This window comes from Pyrus communis, chromosome 2 (genome assembly GCF_963583255.1).
Source record: "Pyrus communis chromosome 2, drPyrComm1.1, whole genome shotgun sequence".
Classification (NCBI taxonomy): domain Eukaryota; kingdom Viridiplantae; phylum Streptophyta; class Magnoliopsida; order Rosales; family Rosaceae; genus Pyrus; species Pyrus communis.
In genome coordinates, this window is record NC_084804.1 from 8,746,412 (window position 1) to 8,769,206 (window position 22,795).

General features: G+C 36.5%; 5 protein-coding genes across 5 annotated transcripts; 2 read left to right on the forward strand and 3 right to left on the reverse strand.

The window, feature by feature from the left end:
• The first annotated feature begins 574 nt into the window (after nucleotides 1-574).
• Nucleotides 575-3,810, forward strand: LOC137726535 (uncharacterized). Its single transcript, XM_068465467.1, has 8 exons — nucleotides 575-1,113; nucleotides 1,445-1,504; nucleotides 1,713-1,961; nucleotides 2,140-2,216; nucleotides 2,793-2,869; nucleotides 3,149-3,281; nucleotides 3,377-3,580; nucleotides 3,672-3,810. The coding sequence occupies exons 1-7, from the start codon at nucleotides 657-659 to the stop codon at nucleotides 3,530-3,532; spliced, it is 1,209 nt and encodes a 402-aa protein (XP_068321568.1). The 5' UTR covers nucleotides 575-656; the 3' UTR covers nucleotides 3,533-3,580; nucleotides 3,672-3,810.
• Nucleotides 3,811-3,978: 168 nt separating this feature from the next.
• Nucleotides 3,979-5,134, reverse strand: LOC137724685 (uncharacterized protein At4g26485-like). Its single transcript, XM_068463416.1, has 3 exons — nucleotides 4,990-5,134; nucleotides 4,358-4,556; nucleotides 3,979-4,285 (listed from the first exon to the last, which is right to left on the reverse strand). The coding sequence occupies exons 1-3, from the start codon at nucleotides 5,132-5,134 to the stop codon at nucleotides 3,979-3,981; spliced, it is 651 nt and encodes a 216-aa protein (XP_068319517.1).
• A 2,836-nt stretch (nucleotides 5,135-7,970) lies between these two features.
• Nucleotides 7,971-9,538, reverse strand: LOC137722746 (uncharacterized protein At4g26485-like). The gene is made up of 3 exons (XM_068461829.1): nucleotides 9,361-9,538; nucleotides 8,435-8,633; nucleotides 7,971-8,362 (listed from the first exon to the last, which is right to left on the reverse strand). Exons 1-3 carry the CDS (start codon nucleotides 9,503-9,505, stop codon nucleotides 8,056-8,058), a joined length of 651 nt encoding a protein of 216 aa, XP_068317930.1. The 5' UTR covers nucleotides 9,506-9,538; the 3' UTR covers nucleotides 7,971-8,055.
• Nucleotides 9,539-14,879: 5,341 nt separating this feature from the next.
• On the reverse strand, nucleotides 14,880-16,498 carry LOC137721181 (uncharacterized protein At4g26485-like). Its single transcript, XM_068460290.1, has 3 exons — nucleotides 16,264-16,498; nucleotides 15,654-15,864; nucleotides 14,880-15,421 (listed from the first exon to the last, which is right to left on the reverse strand). The coding sequence occupies exons 1-3, from the start codon at nucleotides 16,415-16,417 to the stop codon at nucleotides 15,061-15,063; spliced, it is 726 nt and encodes a 241-aa protein (XP_068316391.1). The 5' UTR covers nucleotides 16,418-16,498; the 3' UTR covers nucleotides 14,880-15,060.
• A 3,681-nt stretch (nucleotides 16,499-20,179) lies between these two features.
• Nucleotides 20,180-21,845, forward strand: LOC137727082 (NAC domain-containing protein 67-like). The gene is made up of 5 exons (XM_068466021.1): nucleotides 20,180-20,305; nucleotides 20,684-20,856; nucleotides 20,966-21,146; nucleotides 21,240-21,496; nucleotides 21,587-21,845. The coding sequence occupies exons 1-5, from the start codon at nucleotides 20,293-20,295 to the stop codon at nucleotides 21,659-21,661; spliced, it is 699 nt and encodes a 232-aa protein (XP_068322122.1). The 5' UTR covers nucleotides 20,180-20,292; the 3' UTR covers nucleotides 21,662-21,845.
• Nucleotides 21,846-22,795: the final 950 nt, after the last annotated feature.

The window sequence follows — 22,795 nt, forward strand, 5'->3', positions numbered from 1 at the left end:
ACATGTACTTTATACACCCTATAAAGAAAAGGGTTGTTCCAATCCATTGCCATGACCTATATCCCTAAGAATCGATACCCAATCTCAATTTTTATTCCACACTTTTATTTCAAGTAGTATTTATAAATAACTAATGAGAATTGCTATTACAAAATGAGATTTTTAGAGTGCCAATCTAATTAAACTTTCTATAATTAAAAAGAAAAATATACTTATAATGAGTGTAGAATGAGATTTTTAAATTGCTAATAACAATTCTCTAATTAATTCATGTAACTTATTTGATTTGATTTTATCTCATTCTCATTCTTATTACTTATACTTCATATTTAGAGTTCGACTTGCAAAATTTGAGATTCGATGTTTAAAAAAACCGATACAATGTCATAACTAATTGATCTAACTCATTGCATGTTAAATTTGCTATCCCATTTTAAGTAAGGAACTAAAAGTTTGAGTAGAAATGCTTTAGGCTGTGCAAATGCTCATTACCCGACCCAAACCATGCATAACGTGTCACTAACTCAAACAAGCATATGACTGACATTCACAATTTCAGTCGAACCAACTGCCACCCAACTTCCAAAGCAATGAAACAACCTAACTTTCTTTATCCTAACTAATAAACAAACCGACTTCCAACGGTCTTATCTCTCATGGCGTTTGCTCCGCCAAACCTCAGTTCAATCCCTCACTCTCTCTCCTCCAAACCATTTTCCCCCCAATTTTCCTCTCTTTCCCTCCAAACACCGCCGCGCGCACGGCCACCCGCCACCTCTCTTCGCGCCTCGAGGCGCCAAACCGTCCCCAGATCAGCTCTTCGAGAGTGGAAAGAGTACGAGGATGCGGTGAAGCGCAAGGACCTTGCCCGGGCTCTCAATTTCTTGCAATCAATCGAAACCCAGAAAAACCCAATTGAGCTTGCTAATGGGTCCTTGCCGGCTGAGTCGACCCGGCCTCGACTCGGCGAGCTGGGGTTGGTTGGGTTGGAGAGGGATTGGGACGTCCTGGACACGTGCCTCAATGCTGACAATATGAAGCTTGTGGGCAAAGCTTATGGCTTTCTCAAGGACAGAGGATTCTTGCCCAATTTTGGGAAATTCAGGAATGTTGGTAATGTAAATTTAGCTTCTTCCGAGAAAAAATTTATTGGGTATTTGTGGAATTTGCTTACCATTTGATCCTAATTGTTCAAAAAACCCAATTTGCTTATCGTTAGTGAAAAGTTGTGCGCCCATCTGCCTCTAGGCTATTGTGACGGCATCCGAAACCAATAATACTATCATGTGAGAAATTTGATCATGGCATTGCGTTATTGGTGTGGATATCGCCATAGTGGTGTCACTGGCGTACCGAGTCTGGGTAAGGGAAGCATTTGAACTTTTAGATCATTGCTGTATCTCATGTTGTTTTCTCTATGCTTTTGTTCTTTTCCTCCTTGTAGTTTTGGAGGGAACACGCAATGTTACACCAACAGTGTTGAAGACTTCAACCGGTTTAGAAGGTGCTTATTCTGATTCCTTTCACAATGGACTTTGATGTAGATTAGTAATTGTTAGAGATTCACACCTTTCCCCTATCTTATCGGCGGTCTTATACTGAAATGTTCTGCATTGGACTCTTTTATGTTGCAAAATGTATGTTCTTATTATGATATATGGTCTTTAAGAGCCTAGTTCTGATTTAAGCCATTTCTACGTTACTTTATCCAGCATCAAAATTTGCTCCGAAAAAGTGGGGTCTTTCCGAAAGTTCTGGCCCCATTTTGATTGCCTTTCTTGGGGGACTATCTTTTCTTCTTTCTCAAGGCATCGATCTCAGGCCTAACCTTACAGCAGTATTGGGGCTAGCATTTGCGGATTCTATCTTCCTTGGTGGTACCTGTTTAGCTCAACTCTCAAGTTATTGGCCTCCAAATAGACGCCGTATCCTCATTCATGAAGCAGGGCATCTGTTAATAGGTAAACACACTTTTTCCTGGTCCATATTTTAGTATTGGATGTTACAAAATTGAATGATGCTGTGGATTTGACCAAGGGCATGTACCATTTCTTAAATCTTCAACCACCTTTACTAAAGTGACATCCTTGCAAGAGTGTTAACCCTGTGCAGTTAACTGGTTCCCGTATTAAATTGCAGCTTATCTGATGGGTTGCCCAATTCGTGGGGTGATATTGGACCCAATTGTTGCAATGCAAATGGGAATTCAAGGGCAGGTAATTTCTTTCCTCTGTTGGCTTTATACGAGATCTGGTTTGGTTTTGTTTGCTGTGCTTTCAACAGTGAAATCTTGCCACATTACGTGTTTCTAAACCTATATGAAGTTACTACTAAACGGATTTAGGATATGAATGTGATTCCTGCATATTTTTTACTATACTGGATTGACGGTAGGTCATATGTGACATCTTTTCAGAGCAATCATAATCTATTGCAAATTTTTTATCTTGTCATTGAATACTTAAGCGTAACATTTTATTAATGTGCCTTGCATCTGAGTAGAATTACTGAATGAGCATAGGTGCCACCCAGGTTTATGTATGTGTATAATCTTATGAAACTCAGAGGACAGTAGATTTCATTGTGCTAGCTTGGTTTTCTTACAAAGTCAGTCTCTTATACATTTTTTTGGGCTGCAATGTATAGAGTTTTGACCTTGTTTAAGGACATAATGATCACTACATTTTTCATTATTAATAAGTAGTGATGATAGCATATGACTTGTCGTCCTTCATTACAATGTAGTGCTGTTAGGATGAAAAGTTAAGATCATACCGACTACTATTTTACAGGCTGGAACTCAATTTTGGGATGAGAAAATGGCCAATGACCTTGCTGAAGGACGACTTGATGGCACTGCTTTTGACAGGTGGGTATGAAATGAAATTGCAAGTAGGTGTCTTGAATAAGCTCATTTGGTTTCCAAAACCTGAACGAAAACAAAAAAATTCTTTAGGGTGACGTTGCTACTTTCCTTGAATAAATATGTTGGAAGTGAACTGTAGATTATTTTTCCTTAAGCTTATGTAAAATGTCCAAGGTTTCCTTAGTTTGCCTCTGCATTTTAGATCTTTTGATTATGTATTGTGGACTTAAGAGTAATAACACAGGCCAAGCGTTTGCTAATTTCTTCACATTATGTGTTCAGGTACTGCATGGTGCTTTTCGCAGGCATTGCTGCTGAAGCTCTTATTTATGGTGAGGCAGAGGGTGGAGAAAATGATGAAAATCTATTTAGGGGCATCTGTGTTCTTCTAGAACCCCCACTGTCTGTTCCCGAGGTACTCTCTATAACTGAAAATTTGTAGTTCTGTGATTTCCGTTAACTTAAAGTACTAAGATTTTCACACCTTTTTTTCGTTTTTATCTTGAGAAGATGTCAAATCAAGCAAGGTGGTCCCTTTTACAAGCTTACAATATGCTCAAATGGCATAAAAATGCACACCGAGCTGCAGTTAAAGCTTTAGAAAGCCGAAGTGGTCTTAGTGTTGTAATTAGGAGTATTGAGGAAGCAATGACAACAAATACGTGAGCGGAAGTAACTTCACGAATATTGGCTTCTTCCCACATTGGTGACGAGGTAAATTCTGGCCACGTCCTATTTGGTTTGTTTCAATTGTGTGCTATTCATTCCTAGATTAAACTTATTTTCTGTGTTTTCTATTTGACAGGGCGGAGCACAAGAGATTGAAAGTATGATTGGTGTAAGAAAGGCCTCCGAAATGCAGTCATTTTAGGTGACACTAGGCTATTCCTCACAAACAATTCGGATCTATGGTGGACACAAAGAATTGTCTTCCAACAAGTAGGTGGATATTCCGAGAAGGAAGATGCCGAGATAAATGAAAATTTCATAGAGAGAAATGATCGAATTGACTTGCTGACTTGTTGCTGTGTTACTCCATACCGAAGTTTAAACAATAAGAAAATAGTTTACATGTTGAAGAACAGAGGCGAGAACGAAATCAGATCTCGAATTCAATAAGGTGAATCAAGAACCAGAAGTTCAAGTGGTAGCTTGGCAAATTTGTAGGTACTACACTTTCCAACACGAAATGTCCGGTTGCATTTTCTCCCACTTCCTTTCTTATTGAGATAACCTGGATAATCCGCTCGCGTGAAAGGTGCTTCCTCAACCAGATATAACCCTACCTCTTCTGCCAACTTCACTATGTTCCATCTGCTGAAAGGATTACCGGTCTTGTGTGTCACATGAACTTCTCTTCTTCCCGTCAGCATTTCAGACGCAGCTGTGAAGAACCGCTTGACCAGATCTTGGTGCAACCTGGAAAATGCATCGTTCTAACGCATCACTTTACATTTGATTCATGTAGAATTGCTCTGTATTAAAACTTACTCAATTTGAAACCTCTGGTGTTCCCTTCCGAAGAAGCCCGCGTGAGGGAAATTAAAGACGATTTGATCAAATAGTTTATCGGCTAGCAGAGGGTGTTGGATCATGGTATCCACATCCACTTTATGCAATACTACACATCCCTTTGCCTTTAAATTCTTCAATGTCCTCACTGCATCTGGGTACTTCTCCACAAGTGACTCTACAAGTAGCATGGAAGGGAATGTAGTCAAGAAATTGGTATAAACATACACATATACATACAAATATCAATATATAAGTTAAAAGGACATTGTTTCTTTTTTGGTGCCTACCCAAGAATGCATGTTTACGATTGAAACCGTCTGTATTTTATATAAAATGTTTGATCATCTAAAATGTGGAAAACACCATGGTTCGTTAAGATAAAGTTGAAATGAAAATGAAGACAATCGAACAACTAAAAAAGCGTCAATTTGATCGATATTCGGCAGTGGCAGGGATAATCCTTTAAAGAGAATCTAAAAAGTAAATGGTTCTGATCGTTGAATCACTTTGAAAACAAAATGTTCTTAATTTAAGAAGGTTGATGATATCAATAATATGAATTCTCGGTGCAGTGTAGCAAAAACGAAACAGATTATCACCCGTAATACCTTTGGAGTCGAGAGAAGTGGCGACAACGTTGTTTGCAGAGCCAAATGCAGTGGCTAAGGAAGCAGCAAAAGAAAAGTTGCCCTCACCTACTAACAGTATCTTCTGAGAGCTGCTGTAGTGCATAATCCATTTCTCCTCTTCCATTTGATGGAAGCCCTGCGCTGCACCACCGTGTTTGTTGAATTTATTTATCGACGAAACTAGTTATTGCTTTTAAGTGGTCTTGCCGTTATTGCCAATCAATTTTTATGAGGGAAAGGAACATACTTCAGTTGACGGAAAGGAAATGTATATTGATACGTTCAATCTCGTCCCAACATAGCCCCGTCCTTCTCTTTACGATGATTCCAAATCCAAGATAGGAATCAAAAGTTATTCCATAGTTAATTTGCTTGAAATTTCTTCTTCTTTTTTCTTCTTCTTTTGTCTTTCTGGGAACAAAAGCTGTTTAGAAGTTTGATAATTCTCTCTTCCGAGTCTTGAAAGTTGCAACATTAGTTAATACAACAGGTATTAACCCCTGATGAATAATACTTAGGTACTTGCTTTTAAGGGGTCTTGCCGTTATTGCCATTTAATTTTTATGAGGGAAAGGAACATACTTTAGTTGACGGTAAGGAAATGTATATTGATACATTCAATCTCGTTCCAACATAGCCTCCATCCGTCTCTTTATGATGATTCCAAATCCAAGATAGGAATCAAAAGTTATTCCATAATTAATTGACTTGAAATTTCTTCTTCTTTTGTCTTTTTGGGAACAAAAGCTGTTTAGAAGTTTGATAATTTTCTCTTCCGAATCTTGAAAGTTGCAACATTAATTAATACAACAGGTATTACCCCACAATGAATAATACTTAGGTACTCGCTTTTTTATTTTGGTTCAATGATGTTTTAACACATTTTATTTTATTTATTTATTTATTTTTAAAAAAGACATGTTTTTTGGGCTTCAAAACAAAGAAACATGTGACATCTTTTAATTGAGTCAAATTAAAAAGTGAGTTTATTTATGAGGTACTCAGTATTGAGTACCTAAGTATTATCCTTAGCCTATTTACGTGGAAGTCTGAAGAAGTGCATGTGAGGACCTCTGAGGACCACCCAACTGTCTAGGCAGGTGGTGAAAGAGAGAAGACCACAGTGGACGTTCAGATGCAATGCAACAGAAGCTTAGAACCACCAAAAAAAAAAAATGTAATTTCAGACGAAAAGGAACATGAAGAAGACTACCATGACGCTTCTGTTCTTGGACCTTGGTTTCAACGAAGAAGAAATAGAAAATGACTTTCTGACTCCATTTCTCATGTGACCAACTCCTCATTTTTCTTTTTTAATTATTGTCCAATCAGGTTGTGTAACCTAACATTTTAAGTAATAAAGGAATAACGTACTACTCAACTAATACTTTTTACACCATATATTTCTTTTGAAATCCACTATATATTCATACGCCTTCTGAAAAATATTTCATACAGTACTAAGAACTCGTAATCACTTGAATTTTCATCTACCATTACTAAAATACAAAACCAAAAATTCTGATATTTTGGATGTTATATGTTAAATTATAAATCTAATTAAAATAATAACCCCAATTCTCAATACAAATATAGTTTTTTTAAGTGTAAATATGCACTTATTTATATGATAAATAATAAGTTTATTTAAATCCTCCTAATCTGCCCAGAACCCTGCTCTAGACCCCATCTAGGCGCATAGGCGTTAACCCCAACTTGCCATCCGACAAACATCTAGCATAATTTAATTAGGACACCTTATGCTAGAATCCTGAATGTGTGACTACTTATAAGTTCAAAAATCGGCTAATACCTCTTATACAAAGAGTTAGAAGAAAAAGGGTCGCATGAATTGACTGTCCTTGATAATTATTAATTTCCAAAGTAGACCATTAAAGACTGTTTTGAACTTGAGGTGATTATTTTGGGATGAGGATTCTCTCTGCATGTGTTTTTTTAGTGCAAGATGATACATGTCTTTATAATACATATGCACCGTCCAAAACTATCCAAGGGTTCTAACAATGCCACGTACTTAATAAACAGAACAGCCTTGGTGCTCGGCCGGTCGGCCCCCATATCCACACATCCTTCCTCCTCCCTTATCACCTGCCTCTCTCCTCCGCCCTCAAGATAAGACTGCCATTGCCAGAGTCTCGTTGGGATGCCAACCATTGTCATTTTGGCAACCTGTTTGCTCTTTGATCTGAACTTAACTTGGGGATAACTGGAAAGTTGATACGGTGGCTGAGGAAGGAAGGAAGACGGCGTGGGTACTGGTATTGGCAACGGTGGCTGAAGCTCTTATTTATGGTGACGCAGAGGGTGGAGAAAATGATGAAAATCTATTTAGGGGCATCTGGGTTCTTCTAGAACCCCCATTGTCTGTTCCCGAGGTACTCTATAACTGAAAATTTGTAGTTCTGTGATTTCCGTTCACTTAAAGTACTAAGATTTTCACACCTTTTATGTTGTTATCTTGAGAAGCTATCAAATCAAGCAAGGTGGTCCCTTCTACAAGCTTACAATATGCTCAAATGGCATAAAAATGCACACCGAGCTGCAGTTAAAGCTTTAGAAAGCCGAAGTGGTCTTAGCGTTGTAATTAGGAGTATTGAGGAAGCAATGTCAACAAATACGTGAGCAGCGGTAACTTCACGAAAAATGGCTTCTTCCCACATTGGTGACGAGGTAAATTCTGGTCACGTCCTATTTGGTTTGTTTCAATTGCGTGCTATTCATTCCTAGATTAACTTATTTTCTGTGTTTTCTATTTGACAGGGCGGAGCACAAGAGATTGAACATATAATTGGTGTAAGAAAGGCCTCCGAAATGCAGTCATTTTAGGTGACAAAGAATTGTCTTTCAACAAGTCGGTGAGTATTCCGAGAAGAAAGATGCCGAGATTAATGAAAATTTCATAGAGACAAATGATCGAATTGACTTGCTGACTTGTTGCTGTGTTACTCCATGCCGAAGTTTAAACAACAAGAAAATAGTTTACATGTTGAAGAACAGAGGCGAGAACGAAATCAGATCAAGAATTCAATAAGGTGAATCAAGAACCAGAAGTTGAAGTGGTAGCTTGGCAAATTTGTAGGTACTACACTGTCCAACACGAAATGTCCGGTTGCATTTTCTCCCACTTCCCTTCTTATTGAGATAACCTGGATAATCCGCTCGCGTGAAAGGTGCCTCCTCAACCAGATATAACCCTACCTCTTCTGCTAACTTCACTATGTTCCAGTTGCTGAAAGGATTACTGGTCTTGTGTGTCACATGAACTTCTCCTCTTCCCGTCAGCATTTCAGACGCAGTGGCGAAGAACCGCTTGACCAGATCTTGATGCAACCTGAAAAATGCATCGCTCGAATGCATCACTATACATTTGATTCATGTAGAATTTCTCCGTATTAGAACTTACTCAATTTGAAACCTCTGGCTTTCCATGCCGATGAAGCCCGCGTGAGGGAAATTAAAGACGATTCGATCAAATAGTTTATCAGCTAGCAGAGGGTGTTGGCTCATGGTATCCACATCCACTTCATGCAGTACTACACATCCCTTTCCCTTTAACTTCTTCCATTTCCTCACTGCATTTGGGTACTTCTCCATAAATGACTCTACAAGTAGCATGGAAGGGATTTTAGTCAAGAAATTGGTATAAACATACATATATATATACATACAAATATCAATATATAAGTTAAGGACATCGTTTCTTTTTTGGTGCCTACCCTAGAATGCATGTTGACGATTGAAACAGTTTATATTTTAAATAAAATGTTTGATCATCTAAACTGTGGAAAACACCATGGTTGGTTAAGATAAAGTTGAAATGAAAATGAAGACAATCGAACAACTCAACAATTCTCAATTTGATTGATATTTGGCACAGATAATCCTTGAAAGAGAATCTAAAAAACTAAATGGTTTTGATCGTTAAATCACACCCTATAAAATTGAAATGAAAATGAAGACAATCGAACAACTCAACAATTCTCAATTTGATTGATATTTGGCACGGACAATCCTTGAAAGAGAATCTAAAAAACTAAATGGTTTTGATCGTTAAATCACACCCTGAAACGGATAAAGTTGAGATGTAAATAAAGGCAATCGAACAACTCAACAATTCTCAATTTGATTGATATTTGGCATGGATAATCCTTCAAAAAGAATCTAAAAACTAAATGATTTTGATCGTTAAACCACACTCTGAAACGGTTTTTGATTGCTAAACCACATTATGAAAATAAAATGTTCTTAATTTAAGAAAGTGAATGATATCCTTAACGTGAATTCTCGCTGCAGTGTAGCAAAGACGAAGTAGATTATCACCCGTAATACCTTTGGAGTCGAGAGAAGTGGCGACAATGTTGTTTGCAGAGCCAAATGCAGTGGCTAAGCAAGCAGCAAAAGAGAAGTTGCCCTCACCTACTAACAGTATCTTCTGAGAGCTGCTGTAATGCATAATCTTCTTCTCCTCTTCCATTTGAGTCTCTGTAATTTACTTGAAATTTCTTCTTCTTTTGTCTTTTGGGAAACAAAAGCTGTTAAGAACTTTGATACTTTTCTCCTCCGAGTCTTGAAAGTTGCAACATTAATGAATACAACACGTATTAGCGGATGAATAATACTTAGGTACTCGTTTTTTTATTTTGGTCCAATGATGTTTTAACACGTATTTTATTATTTAAAAAAATAAAAGATATTTTTTTTTTAGGTTTCAAAACAAAGAAACATGTGACATCTTTTAATTGAGTCAAATTAAAAAGTGAGTTTATGAGGTACTCAGTATTGAGTACCTAAGTATTATCCTTAGCCGATTTACGTGGAAGTATGAAGAAGTGCATGTGAGGACCTCTGAGGACCACCCAACGATCTGGGCAGGTGGTGAAAGAGAGAAGACCACAATGGATGTTCAAATGCAGTGCAACAAAAGCCTAGAATAAAAAAAAATAAAAATAAAAAAAAATCTAATTTCAGACGAAAATGAACATGAAGAAGACTACCATGACTCTTTTGTTCTTGGACCTTGGTTTCAACTAAGAAGAAATATAAAATGACTTTTGACTCCATTTCTCACATGATCAACTCCTCATTTTTCTTTTTTAATTGTTGTCCAATCAGGTTGTGTAACCTAACATTTTAAGTAATAAAGGAATAACGTACTACTCAACTAATACTTTTTACACCACATATTTCTTTTGAAATTCACTATATATTCACACGCTTTCTAAAAATAGTATTAAGAACTCATAATCACTCGAATTTTCATCTACCATCAAATTCTCTAAAATACAAAACCAAAAATTATGATATTTTGGATGGTATATGTTAAATTATAAACCTAATTAAAATAATAAACTTAAATTCTTAATATAAATATAGTTTTTTTAAGTGTAAATATGTACTTATTTATATGATAAATAATAAGTTTACTTAAATCTTCCTAATTTGCCTAGAACCCTGTCTATACCCTATCTAGACGCATAGATGTTAATCCCAACTTACCGTCCGACTAACATCTAGCATAATTTAATTAGGACGCCCTATGCTAGAATCCAATGTGTGGCTACTTATAAGTTCAAAAATGGGCTAATACCTCTTATACAAAGAGTTAGAAGAAAAAGGGTCGCATTGAATTGACTGTCCTTGATAATTATTAATTTCCAAAGTAGACCATGAAGACTGTTTTGTACTTGGGATGAAGATTATCCCTGTATGTTTTTTTTTAGTGCAACATTATACATGTCTTTATAATATATATGCACCGTCCAAAACTATCCAAGCGTTCTAACAATGCCACGTACTTAATAAACAGAACAGCCTTGGTGCTCGGCCGGTCGGCCCCCATATCCGCACATCCTTCCTCCTTCCTTATCACCTGCCTCTCTCCTCCGCCCTCAAGACAAGACTGCCATTGCCAAAGTCTCGTTGGGATGCCAACCATTGTCATTTTGGCAACCTGTTTGCTCTTTGATCTGAACTTAACTTCGGGATAACTGGAAAGTTGATACGGTGGCTGAGGGAGGAAGGAAGACGGCGTGGGTAGTTGTATTGGCAACGGCGGAAGCCCTGCCACCGGGAAAAAGAAAGGACGGTGAACATAAAACTAATTCATTAAACACGTGGCGTTGCCACATCCCTTGGATCGTTTTAAACGCTTCATATTACAAGACTTGCATAGTCTCTGCTTTTACTAGACGGATCAAAAGAAGAAAAAAAAAAAAAAAAAAACATTCAGACAAAATGAAAAGAAGCTGCTTTTTTTCTTTCAAAATCGTGGTCCTTGGCAGCAGAAAGCAGAAGCATCTCAAACCATGCTTAAGTTTGAAGTCTTTGGTAGCGTTAAGTCTCTCCTAGGTTGTTAGAAAGCAATCAGGATCCCTATCATAAAGGGCCTAGATTAGACGTGTAATCAGTAATTAACATGTATATATTTCCTTTCTTTCTTGTATAGTAGTATTGCAGGATCAGCTGCTTGTTTATGGGGAACTCTCTGTATAAAGTTAGAAGACTAATATCAATACCATCATTCTGGCCAATTCTATTCCTCAATCATTTGATTAGATTTTACATAGGTTTCTTATCCAGACTGTCTATACATGGAGAAATTTTTCCATGTGCTTGGATTACAAACCAGTATATTACGTGTTATAATAATGACACAAGTAGAGAGTTTTGAGATTTGAGATATGATATATTTTTTTAGTATCTCTCTACTTATATTATCACACATAATGTACCAGCTTGTGTCTTAAATATATAAAAAAAACTCTCATATATATGTTTCATCATAGATACATAACTACTTTTTGATATCTTGCTAATTATTATTAAGGCAATTCTATTTATGCACAGAAAGCTAACAAATTGCTGGCAAAGTCTTTAATACAGATGTATGTCATATACAATGGTACGGTTTACTTCTATTGAATAGTGTGTTAATTTTGTGTGTATAAATAACAATGTTGTTAATTATTTTTCAAGAGTGGTGCTAAAAGCTTCATTAATTTAAGGCATCATATGGTATAGATAATTTGATTGGAATAAATAAGACACTATTTTAAAAGTACTTTCAATAAAAAACGAAGAAATGGACCAACTTAAGGATAGGAGACGTTAATCTAGCTAGAACATCTTCATTCATTCCAACTAATACTTTATACCAAACAAGGCTAAATGTTACTGATGTCATACAAGCTAACGTCAATTCTTTTTAAACTCGTTCCGGTAGAGGAAAATGTTCACTTGAAACCATGATACAATTGATATAAATAAAATCCAACATCATCTTCACTTGTTCAGTTTTTCAAAATATTGAAGTAAACTTAATTGGGACAGTTTTGTTCTGGTAAATTCCGATGCATTATTTGCAGAGATTAATTGCTTGGAAAACTTGAAGGTGCTACACTTTCGCACAGGAAATTCCATATAGCTTTTGACCCCACTTCCTCTCTTATTTAAATAACCTGGATAATCACATCGTAAGAGCTCTGCTTCCTCAACCAAATGCAGCCCAAATTCTTCTGCCGACTCTGCAACTAATCTTCCATTCATTGAAAGGATGTGCAGTCTTGTGTCACATGAATCCCTCCATAGGTGGTCAGCACTTTATGTGCACTCTTGAAGTAATTTCTAACCAAATTCTGATAATGCCTGAAAGTGCATTGTCACATCCCGGCCCGGGAAGTGATCCGTCCCGGTACGAGAACTTCCCGATGGGTCACCCATCCTGGGAGTGCTCTCGCGCGCTACTTGCTTAACTTCGGAGTTCCCAGAAACAAAACTATGAGGGTGTGGTCGGGGCCCAAAGCGGACAATATTGTGCTACGGAGGTGGAGCGGGCCCGGAAAGTGATCCGTCTCGAACCAGGATGTGACATGCATTGCATGCAGTATTATTAATTTCACGTATAAATAACGAGGAAAATTAAACATGATGCGATCAAATAATTTCTGAATCAAGAGAGGGTGTTGGCTCATGGTGTGGACGTCCACTTCAAGGAATCCGTCCTCTTAACTCCTTCATGTAGCCCTTTGCACTTAAACACTTGCAATTTGTCCACTTCATGCGGTACAAAGCAATCCCGGTCTGTTCTCAAAGAGTAATATTGCTAGGTAGACTAAGTTTCTAGACTAAATTTACAAATTAAATGATGTGTCATCAATAAAAAAATAAGCACGTTAATAAATATTTAATAATAATCCAACCATCAACTTTTATGTTATTTAGTTTACAAAATTTAATTTACAAATTTAATCTCTCTAGCATTACTCATCTTCAAAACTCCTCCACTTGGCACTTAAATACTTGAAATCTAGAGATAGAGTTGCTAGGATGGGGACAACTGTTAGGCTCCCCATTTGATTAAAATAATTACTATTTAGAACTCCAAGTTTGTAGCTTTAGGCCATCTCGAACCGAAGGAGGGCCAGAGTGCTCTCTTTGGCTCTATAGCCCTCCAAGAAATTAATATTTAAATGAACAATACATGGCTATATTTCTTACCATCTCCAACCGAGAGGTTAAAGGGTCATAGGGCCAAATATAATTTATTATTTAAATTTAAAAACTACAACTGAGGAGCCAAAGGGTCATAGGGCCAAACATAATTTATTGTTTAAGTTTCATGTTGTTAAATGTTTTTTTTATGTTGTTTAATGTTATTTAATGTTGTTTAATATTCTTTAATGTTGTTTCATGTTACTTAATGTTATTTAATGTTGTTTAATGGCTTAGGAAGTTATAGGAAAAAAAATATAGATTTTTATTTTAAATTTTGTAAAAAAAAAAGAAAAAACTGTATAAAAAACCAAAAATTCAAATATAACGCCTAGCTGACGTCAGCATGTTACCGTTGCATTCAAAATCCGACCTGGCCCAGGGCTGGGTGGGTGGGTGGGTGGGTTAGGCTAGCCGGTTAGCCCTTTGACCATTTTTGTCCCATGGGGCCCACGAGCCCTTTGGACTAGCCCTCAGTTGGAGACGATTTTCGGCTATTTTCGGCCCTCTGGACCCTTTGTTTGGAGATGGCCTTACATGCATGCATGCATGTTGGTAATTGTAGGGTTTCCTCAATGGAATTTGGAAGGGAAATCATTTTTACACATTTTTTCTTTTGCACGTCCTTGTTCATTCAGCCCGTTGATTCGTTCAATTAAATGGCAAAAAAACAAACAGAATTGTGTAAAAGGAGAAAAATGGTGTGTAGAAATTACTTCCCAATTGAAAAGCTACCAATGCTTAACTCTTGTGAATCCGTGCACCTTCGAGCTGGATTAATAGTTGATGCATGTCGATGTTGAAGATAAAGGGATGCCTATAAATTGAAAAGCAAAGTAGATGAAATCAAACTTGCTAGAATATGTTTTGTAAAAGAAACTGCTATTAACACTTTAAAAAAGTGATAATGCAATAATAGTTTTACAACTTATAATGAATGAATGTGCCGACATTTTCAGTGCACCAATAACAGTTTTCTTCTTGGACTTTCTTTGGATATTTTTCGGTACTTATACGCTTAATGGACCCCATGCATTCATCACAAATATTTCACATCAGCAGGGGATGCACCATACACCATTTTAGTATTGGTGTTAGGCTGAAATCGAAATCCTTCTTGGATGGGTTTTACCTCATTAGATTAGTGGCCTCATATCTATCGCTTTTGCACAACATTAAGTCACCTAAACCACCACTTTTAAATGTTGATAATTGTTGAAGGCCAGAATAAATTAGCTGCCGTCTTGTTTATTCATTTTTCCCAAAACTTTTCTGTTTGCAAGATTATCCTTTCACTGAAAAGAGTTACAATAGAGTCCCTAGGATATTCAATTGTTAGGAAAAAAAATTCCCTTCCAATAAGTTAATGATAACATATGAAGCTGGAAGTACAAAGTTTTCCATATGGCTCCGGCCATACGAGACTGGGAACTTATTTTCCTTTATACATGTTCTAAACAAGCACAAGATTTAGGCTCACGCGACACAACTCGCTCAATGTACGTAGTACTGACAGATTTCATATGATGTGGCTTACAGTTACATGTGAGGACCCCAAATTCCACAATATCTAGGCCATGGACCCGAAGAAGTAGTTCCAAGGTGGAAACCGGAAGTGGTAGAATGGTCCAACATCTTGGCAAATTTGTAGGTGCTACACATTCCAACCGGAAAAGTTTGGTCAAACATCCCAGCCCCTCTCTTATTTTCGTAGCCTGGATAATCCCATTTCGAGAATGGTTCTTTATGAACCAAAATCAATCCAGCCTGATAAGCTAAATCCACTATATTCCATTCACTGAAAGGATATGTTGTCTTGTGTGTCACATGAATTTCTCCTACTCTCGTCAGCATTTCCCTTGCATTCTCGAAGAATCCCCTAATCAAATCCTGATGATACCTGAAAAATGCATGAATTTAGTCTAGAATTTGAGTCCTCTGATACATTGTCGTGCTAGTGTTCTGCTTGGTATCGAAACTATGTCATTCCAATCCTTCGTTTAGTAATCATTCTCATATAAATACTAAACAGCGGCTTTGCCCAAAAACAAAAACCGTATGAGCACAAAACATACCATGACCGGATGACCCTTTAAACAAAATGCTGCATAAATGGGTGTGTTTGAACTTACCAAATCTGGTACATTTCGCGTTCACAGGAACGGGAACCCTTCAAGTAACCGGCATGAGGAAAATTATATATTATGCGATCAAAGCGCACGTTGATCAAGCAAGGGTGCTTGCTCATATAGTGGACATCCACCTCATGCAATACAGTGCATTCCCTGGACTCTAATTCCTCCACATTACTCATAGCTTTTGAATACTCCACCATTAACGACTCTACATTTAGCATGTAAATGATCAATCAGAAACCCTTTTGTTGAAACAAAATGGAACTAAAATCTGTGTGCCCCTCTATCTACTATTCCACCATTGATGAATTCTACCATTAGCATGCAAAGGATTTCAAGCAGGACTCAGAAACCCTCAGGTCGAAGTTTAAGCAAAAAAATAAAAATCTTTGCTCCCCTCAATCTATTATTTCATCTGGGTAATTACCAAAATGTAAATTTTAGAATTAAATACAGATTTAATTTGCAACATCAACACTAAGTTGGTTTTTATTTTTTTACTAAAATTTCAAACTGGGTTTTCTTCAAAAATCAAAGACTTGGGTTGAAACTAGGAGTGAAAAATAAATTATTTGGATGTTGACACAAGTGAATGTTGTGGAATTACCTCTGGTGTCACGAGAAGTGGCAACCATGTTGGCAGCGAAGTCAAAGGCTCTGGCTAAGCAAACGGCAAAAGAGAAGTCGCCTTCTCCGACCAACAGTATATTCTGATAGTTGCTGTAATTCTTAATCCTTCTCTCAAAGCTAAACACTTCCATTTCACTGATTCAGTGATTCTCTTCTTCTTCTTCAACTTTCTCAGAACTGCTGTTTGGCCTTGCTATTATTTTCCTCTTGGGAAATTATACACCGGTTTAACTTTTGAACTTTTTTAGTACAATTTTTGAACTTTTTGAGTCGCTATATATAGAAATATGATTAAGATCAACTTTAAAAAATGTGGGTTTCCTGTATAAGAAAATATGTTTTATTTATTTTTAATAATATCATTTGGAGTAAGAAGTTAAGGGTCAAGTTAAACTATATAATGGACTTGTCTTAATAAGTTGATATTTAACTCGTGTAAGTGAAATTTAAAACATTTTTCACTTATAAGTGAAAATAAATACTTAATATTTGAAGTACTAAGTGACCAAAAAAAATATAAATTTAAACATGAAGGATTGAGCACTGTTATGTTTTTTCATCCGCACTATAAAATTATAAATAGCAAATCAATGTGAAGTGGGTGGAAAAATAAAATAATGGACAGACGTAGTACCACTCTTATTGTTATGTTAATGTGTTTTGACAAGTTATTATTCGAATAAGAAGCGACTTCTGCACAACTCATTTCTTTTTTGTACGCCATGTTTATTATTGATATTTACACTGAATAAACCAAAAAATAATAAGAAAAGCGAATAAATAAGAGTGGAAATGAAAAAAAAATTGAGTATGTGGAAATAAGATGAGGAAACACACTACTCTAACAAATTGAAAAAAATACACCCCCCCCCCCCTCCCCCGCCCCCAAAATTTAAGTCTCGTTGCTAGAAGTTATGTGTTGATGGGCGATCTATAAAAAATGATAAAAGAGGCACATACTTCTTTGTAAATCCTCAAAAAGACTTGTGATATGTCTTGACCTTGAAAGGAGATGAGGTAGTCTCACCCCTACTTTCCTACCTTGTCTTTTTTATCCTTTTCCCTTTTTCGTCAACATTTTTCTTCGTGATCAAGAATATTCCCTTGTAGTGGGATATATGATATAATTCACATTCATCATTTCCTTTTGTTTTCTCTTATGCCAATTTCTCTCCCAATCCTTTGTCCAACATTTTCTATTTTCTCTAATCTTCAATCTATAATAAATTTAAAAGACTTCGTTGCGAGATATATAATCATATAATTTTGACCTTCTAAGTTAAATCATGACCTAAACAATTATCCAAAGGTTCTTCATGATTAGATGCAATGATTTTATGACGATGCGACTTCAATTTTTCGTTGTTGTTAACATTTAAGGATATTGTTGGTAGTATGAGCTTGGTTTTGTGTTATGCTTATATTTAATGATATGCGTGTTTTTACCATTTTTAAGGTTTTTATTTTTATTTTCAATGTCATTTATACACGAGCCGTGCCACATACACTAAATTTTTATTGGAATTATTAATTAAATTTCAACACAAATGAAAGCATAAAGCTTCCATTAGGAAACATATGCTTTACACGTCACTTGAGGAAAAGTAACTTCCTTTACTTGTCACGTTTAGTACAATAATTCTCTAGTACGTTGTGTCGCGTACGTGTCTTGTTGCAGAAGCCTGGGCTTCAAGCTTCCTGTGGAAGCAGCTTTCTGTCAAATAATTAGATGAAAACATACGTGTCATTCCGAATTCTCTCCTCTTATTCCGTCTCATTTTTATCTCATTTTCTCACATTTTTCTTTTTTTTCTTTTATAAAAAAATTAATATAAAATGTTAACATAATTTAATTGTAACTATTTAAATACGAGGGGAGAAAAAGAGAGAAATTAGGAGGGAAGAAAATCCTCCTTCGTGTTATTTTGCTGAGATTACTTCGGGAGTCCGCTAGTTCTCTCCTATGGTGAAGAAAGGCGAGAACAACGAACATATCTTAAAACTAAAGTCATTTATTTCGCGCAACTTGCATCAGGAGTACGATCAAGGATGTCAGAAAAAAAAAAAAAAAAGTTGGCCTCTTTTATTCTTTTGATGATTGTTGTTTTGGCCCTGGAAGATAAAATAGCTATTAAGTCAATGGCTCATATAGTGGTAGTGAATGTCTTTATTTTCAATGAGTCAGACATACTCTTGTAAATCATTTCAAGTAAATCTAAGAAGCTGCTATTAAAATCTTCATAAGGTCTTTCATTTGTTCCACGGAATACTAAATTATGTAACAAGACATTTCACAACAGCCATAAGTCTAAGCAACACTTGTTTCCAATGATGTGTCTCTTTCTTTGTCAATTGTTTGATTTTTTGTCCATCTAATTTTCAGCTCAATTCAAGTTCTTGAATTAGTGATATGCTCTTTGCTTTTATAATGTTGGTCAAGCTTCTTATCAAAATGTGTCCAATCACTAATTCCATCTTTTGCTAACTCACTTTTTGGAACCATTGTTTTAAGCAATTACACCAAAGCAAAAAAATTTATCCAACTCTTTTGAGTACACGGGTCATTTCTCATCACAAGTTTCACCCGTTGATACTTTTTTATTGTAGTAATGTGTGAGAATTTTTCTAGAGAGGTTATTCTTCCATTTTGATGTGTATGACTTTATGTAGTTTATGACAAACGATAAGATAATTTAGATTAAGTTTATCTAGACTATGGAAATTTGTAAGTTCTTTATGACAAACGACAAGATAATTTAGATTAAATTTATCTATACTATGGAAAAAAAATTTGAATATGAGATACAAGCGACTTGCAGAATTTAATTGAAAAATTATTTCCCAGTTATGGTTGAGATAATAACTATGCAAATATCATCATACCCGACGTTCTTCTTAATCATCATTTAAAAATTATTTATTAAAAATTTCAATCAAGCAAACGCATCCATACTATTAAATAAATGAGAAATGGAAGTTCCAATATTCTCTCAGTGGTGAGAGCTTTTCTCTCAAATTGAGAGTTATTCTCACTTCCTACAAACCACAGAAAATCTAGTGGTGCCAATCCTAGCTTCGGTCGGGGCCGGTTGTCGTTTCCTTCTTGCTTTCTTTCTCTTTTGTTTTCCTTGATTCTACTGCTTTTTATTCCAAATTTCTACTCCAATCTATCATATTCCTCTATCCTTGCGGGTATTACTTTTCCTGGGTTTTCCTTACTCCGATCTTCAGCCATGCATCCTTTTGAGATTGTGCGTAGAGTTCCATTGTATCCACCAGCTCGGGTGTTTCCAACACCACCACTTTATCTTTGTTATCTGTCGGTTTCGGCAGTGTCGTTCGTGGGTTTCCACGAACTTCATACTGATAGCTGACTTCTCTCGCTTAGTTGCCGGCTATTTCTAGTTTATGGATGTGCTCAGGTAGCAAATCGGGTTTGGAAGTGGCGTTTGTTGAAGTGGTGCTTGGTGGCGGAGGTGGAATCCGATGGATTGGTTGGTTCTGGAAGGGTGGAGAAAGTTGTGAAAGGTGTCGAAGCTTCTGCTTTGGGAGACGTGATGTTAAGTTTGGGCCTAAATGTTTTTTTGGGTCATTTTGTGTTTTGTAGTGTTTTAGGCCCACTTTTGTTTGTTGATACGTAGTCGTTGGGCCTCTGAAGTGTTGTATGTTTGTTGTTGGTGCTTAATAAAATATCTTTTTACCCAAAAAAAAAAAAAGAAAAAAAAAAGAGAAATGTATTATAATTACAAAATCGTTTAAACAAAATCATTTTCTTTTGGGGGAAAACTGTAAAAATAACTTGTTATTTGTGACACTGCGACACGTTTCTATAAGAGGGATTTTACCTTGCAAAAATAAAAAAATAAAAAATAAATAAAAATAAATGGGGTTGCGTTTTTAGCTTCCGAGGGAAGCTTACCCAGTACTCGGTAAAAACCTTCCCGCTCGCTGTTGCTCATCGTTGGAGGTGGTTGGATTCTGCTCAGAGCTGTAAGAAGAATCAACGATGGTGCAGAGAAGTAAGCAATCTTCCGTATTCTACATTCGAATTTGTGTATCTAACTGTGTTATGCATGGACTTATTGATCAATTTGCTAAATTTTTTAAGAATCTGGAAAAAAATTAAAATAAAATTAGGGTTTAATAAGCTTGAATTTAAAAAGGAACAGTTTTCGGTATCGGAAAATTGTGTTAGATTGTGAGTTGCGTTTTTTTTATTCGTGTGTTTTGCATGGAATGATAGATTGATTCGTTTGCAGAGAGCGGTGGGATTGAATTTGTTATGAGGAAAAAATGGGGATGTGCATCACTTGAATTGAAATGGTTATCGAATGGCCCTTAAATTTGTGTGTCTTTGTGCGTTGTGCATGGGATGATTTGATTGATTTGTTGTGCAGAGAGTAGTAGGCTTCAATCTGTTAAGGAGCAGGAGAAATTGGAGACGGATCCGATTGAATTGAGAAAGAAGCAGTTGATTCTTGATATACGGGAGGCGGGCAGAATAGGTGATCAAAATGAACAGAAGCGGAGGATTCGGTGGATTCACGAAACGGAGATGATGAACAAACTAGTATGTTGCATTTGGTCCCTAGTTTTTGCCCCTTTTTTTCATTTTTTATTTTTTTATTTGAACTTTTGACATCAGAAGTAGAAGACATTACGATAACCTATCTCTGCAGAGCAAAGCAAGGAAAATTGGAGATTTACAAGTACAGTTGATATCGCTCGGTTATACATTCAACCCGGAAGATGGACTATTAGTTTGTCACTACTTAAGGGAAAAGTGTTTGGACGGGGATCTTTTGTTTCACTCCATTGAAGACGCTGATGTTTACGCAAAGCATCCTCAGAACCTCATAGGTATTTTCTTTTGATACATTATTATGTTTCTAGGGTTTAGGGTTTTGGGTACTGCTCTTTGTCTTTGACAGATAACTACTAGTAATGTTACAGACAAATACAAAGCTGTTGGTGCTAGAAATGTTTGGTATTTCTTCACCCGTACCCGCCCGAATGAAACTCAACCTGGTACCAGTACAAGTACGGAGCAGGTTCTGGCCGGAAAATGGATAATTGGCAACGAAATGGATGTGCTTCATCAGGGCGAGAAAGTCGGTGTAAAACAATTACTAGAGTATTGTGACGGGGATGCCAAGACCCAATATAAGATCATCGAGTACAAACTCGATCCTCTTCCAGATAATTTGAAGGTATGAAGTTTTAGCCTATAAAATATGTCCGTTTATTGACGCCTCCATTCGTTTTATTTGAAAAATGCATTGGTTTCAAATTGTGTACAGAGCGGTCCGTGGTTCGTCTGTAAGCTGTACAATGATGCAAGTTGCGTGGAGGTGCAGAGTTTAATTAATGGCTGATACTTCACCTTAATGATGTACCATTTCATGTCTTCAGCTCTGTCATCCTCCGGTGTTCTTTGACTGAGCTAATCGACGTTTGTTGCAACTGTGATTTGAATTTGAAGTCGGTTTATCCATAGACAGGCATCTTGATTCTGTTTGTGTGGCTACTTTGGTACCCTGATATTAGTCCAGATTCATGCGCATACCGTGTCATCTTAATTTTTTTTATAAAGGCATGTTCATGGTGTTTTCATATTTGTGAGATCATTCAGTTACTTGAGACTCAGTTCTGTATAACCGCTAACGACAAAACTGTTTCCACAACTTCCCATCTACCATCTCCACCCAAATTTGAAGGGTTTTAGGTCTAAAATTTTGTAGAACCTCACCGGAGAACTTGGTTCTTGACGGCAATTCCGCCGTTTCGGCGAGTTTCACCACCCACCACCACCCTTAATCAATTCCCCTTAGACACAGGAACAAGATCTAACTAGTTGTAGGGACGTTGGAACACCGTGTAAGTCGAATTGAAAAACACCCACCTTAGGGTTTTCAATGGGTTTGAGTGGAATTGGAGCTCTTTCCGGCCAAATTGGACTTGGCTAGAGGTATGAACATTGCTCCCCTCATTGAGATCTTCATTTTTTTTGTGAAATTAGGTAATTTTTGGAAATAGTTGAATTTTACTGCAAGTTGGGGCGGCCAACCGCCACCCACGGTGGCACGTGGGCCGGAGCACCCCCTGACCTTCCTAGGCTAAATTTGATACCCCAATTCTATATGTGAGGTATTGTACTATTATTTTATAGCTTTGCAGTTTACTAACAAGTTTATTTTTTCTTTCTTTCTTTTAGTTGAATTAAATATTAGGTAATGGATTAATCTAGCTCAAAGTTTCGTCTGGCTTGGTAAATACAAATTTTAATTGTTCATGCAGGTACTACTTGTGCTACAATCTTGACCAAGGCTGTTTATACCGATTGTTTTATCTTTTTTTCACCTATATTTTAATTTCATTCACCATAAAAAGTTATGGTTAAAAAATTGAAATGTTATTTCTCCACTCACTATTTTTTTTAAATGGTTATGTCTGAAACTAGACACGGGTACTATTTATGAAACTAAACATGAATACTACATTATTTCTTA

Coding starts and splice junctions, on each gene's coding strand:
- LOC137726535 (XM_068465467.1), top strand. CDS start 657: ATGGCGTTTGCTCCGCCAAACCTCAGTTCAATCCCTCACTCTCTCTCC. Junction 1,114..1,444: donor TGGGAAATTCAGGAATGTTG/GTAATGTAAATT, acceptor TCCTCCTTGTAG/TTTTGGAGGGAACACGCAAT. Junction 2,217..2,792: donor AAATGGGAATTCAAGGGCAG/GTAATTTCTTTC, acceptor ACTATTTTACAG/GCTGGAACTCAATTTTGGGA.
- LOC137724685 (XM_068463416.1), bottom strand. CDS start 5,134: ATGGAAGAGGAGAAATGGATTATGCACTACAGCAGCTCTCAGAAGATA. Junction 4,557..4,989: donor CACTTCTCTCGACTCCAAAG/GTATTACGGGTG, acceptor TGCTACTTGTAG/AGTCACTTGTGGAGAAGTAC. Junction 4,286..4,357: donor CACCAGAGGTTTCAAATTGA/GTAAGTTTTAAT, acceptor TGCATTTTCCAG/GTTGCACCAAGATCTGGTCA.
- LOC137722746 (XM_068461829.1), bottom strand. CDS start 9,505: ATGGAAGAGGAGAAGAAGATTATGCATTACAGCAGCTCTCAGAAGATA. Junction 8,634..9,360: donor CACTTCTCTCGACTCCAAAG/GTATTACGGGTG, acceptor TGCTACTTGTAG/AGTCATTTATGGAGAAGTAC. Junction 8,363..8,434: donor AGCCAGAGGTTTCAAATTGA/GTAAGTTCTAAT, acceptor TGCATTTTTCAG/GTTGCATCAAGATCTGGTCA.
- LOC137721181 (XM_068460290.1), bottom strand. CDS start 16,417: ATGGAAGTGTTTAGCTTTGAGAGAAGGATTAAGAATTACAGCAACTAT. Junction 15,865..16,263: donor CACTTCTCGTGACACCAGAG/GTAATTCCACAA, acceptor TGCTAAATGTAG/AGTCGTTAATGGTGGAGTAT. Junction 15,422..15,653: donor CGCGAAATGTACCAGATTTG/GTAAGTTCAAAC, acceptor TGCATTTTTCAG/GTATCATCAGGATTTGATTA.
- LOC137727082 (XM_068466021.1), top strand. Junction 20,857..20,965: donor CGGAGATGATGAACAAACTA/GTATGTTGCATT, acceptor CTATCTCTGCAG/AGCAAAGCAAGGAAAATTGG. Junction 21,497..21,586: donor CTCTTCCAGATAATTTGAAG/GTATGAAGTTTT, acceptor AATTGTGTACAG/AGCGGTCCGTGGTTCGTCTG.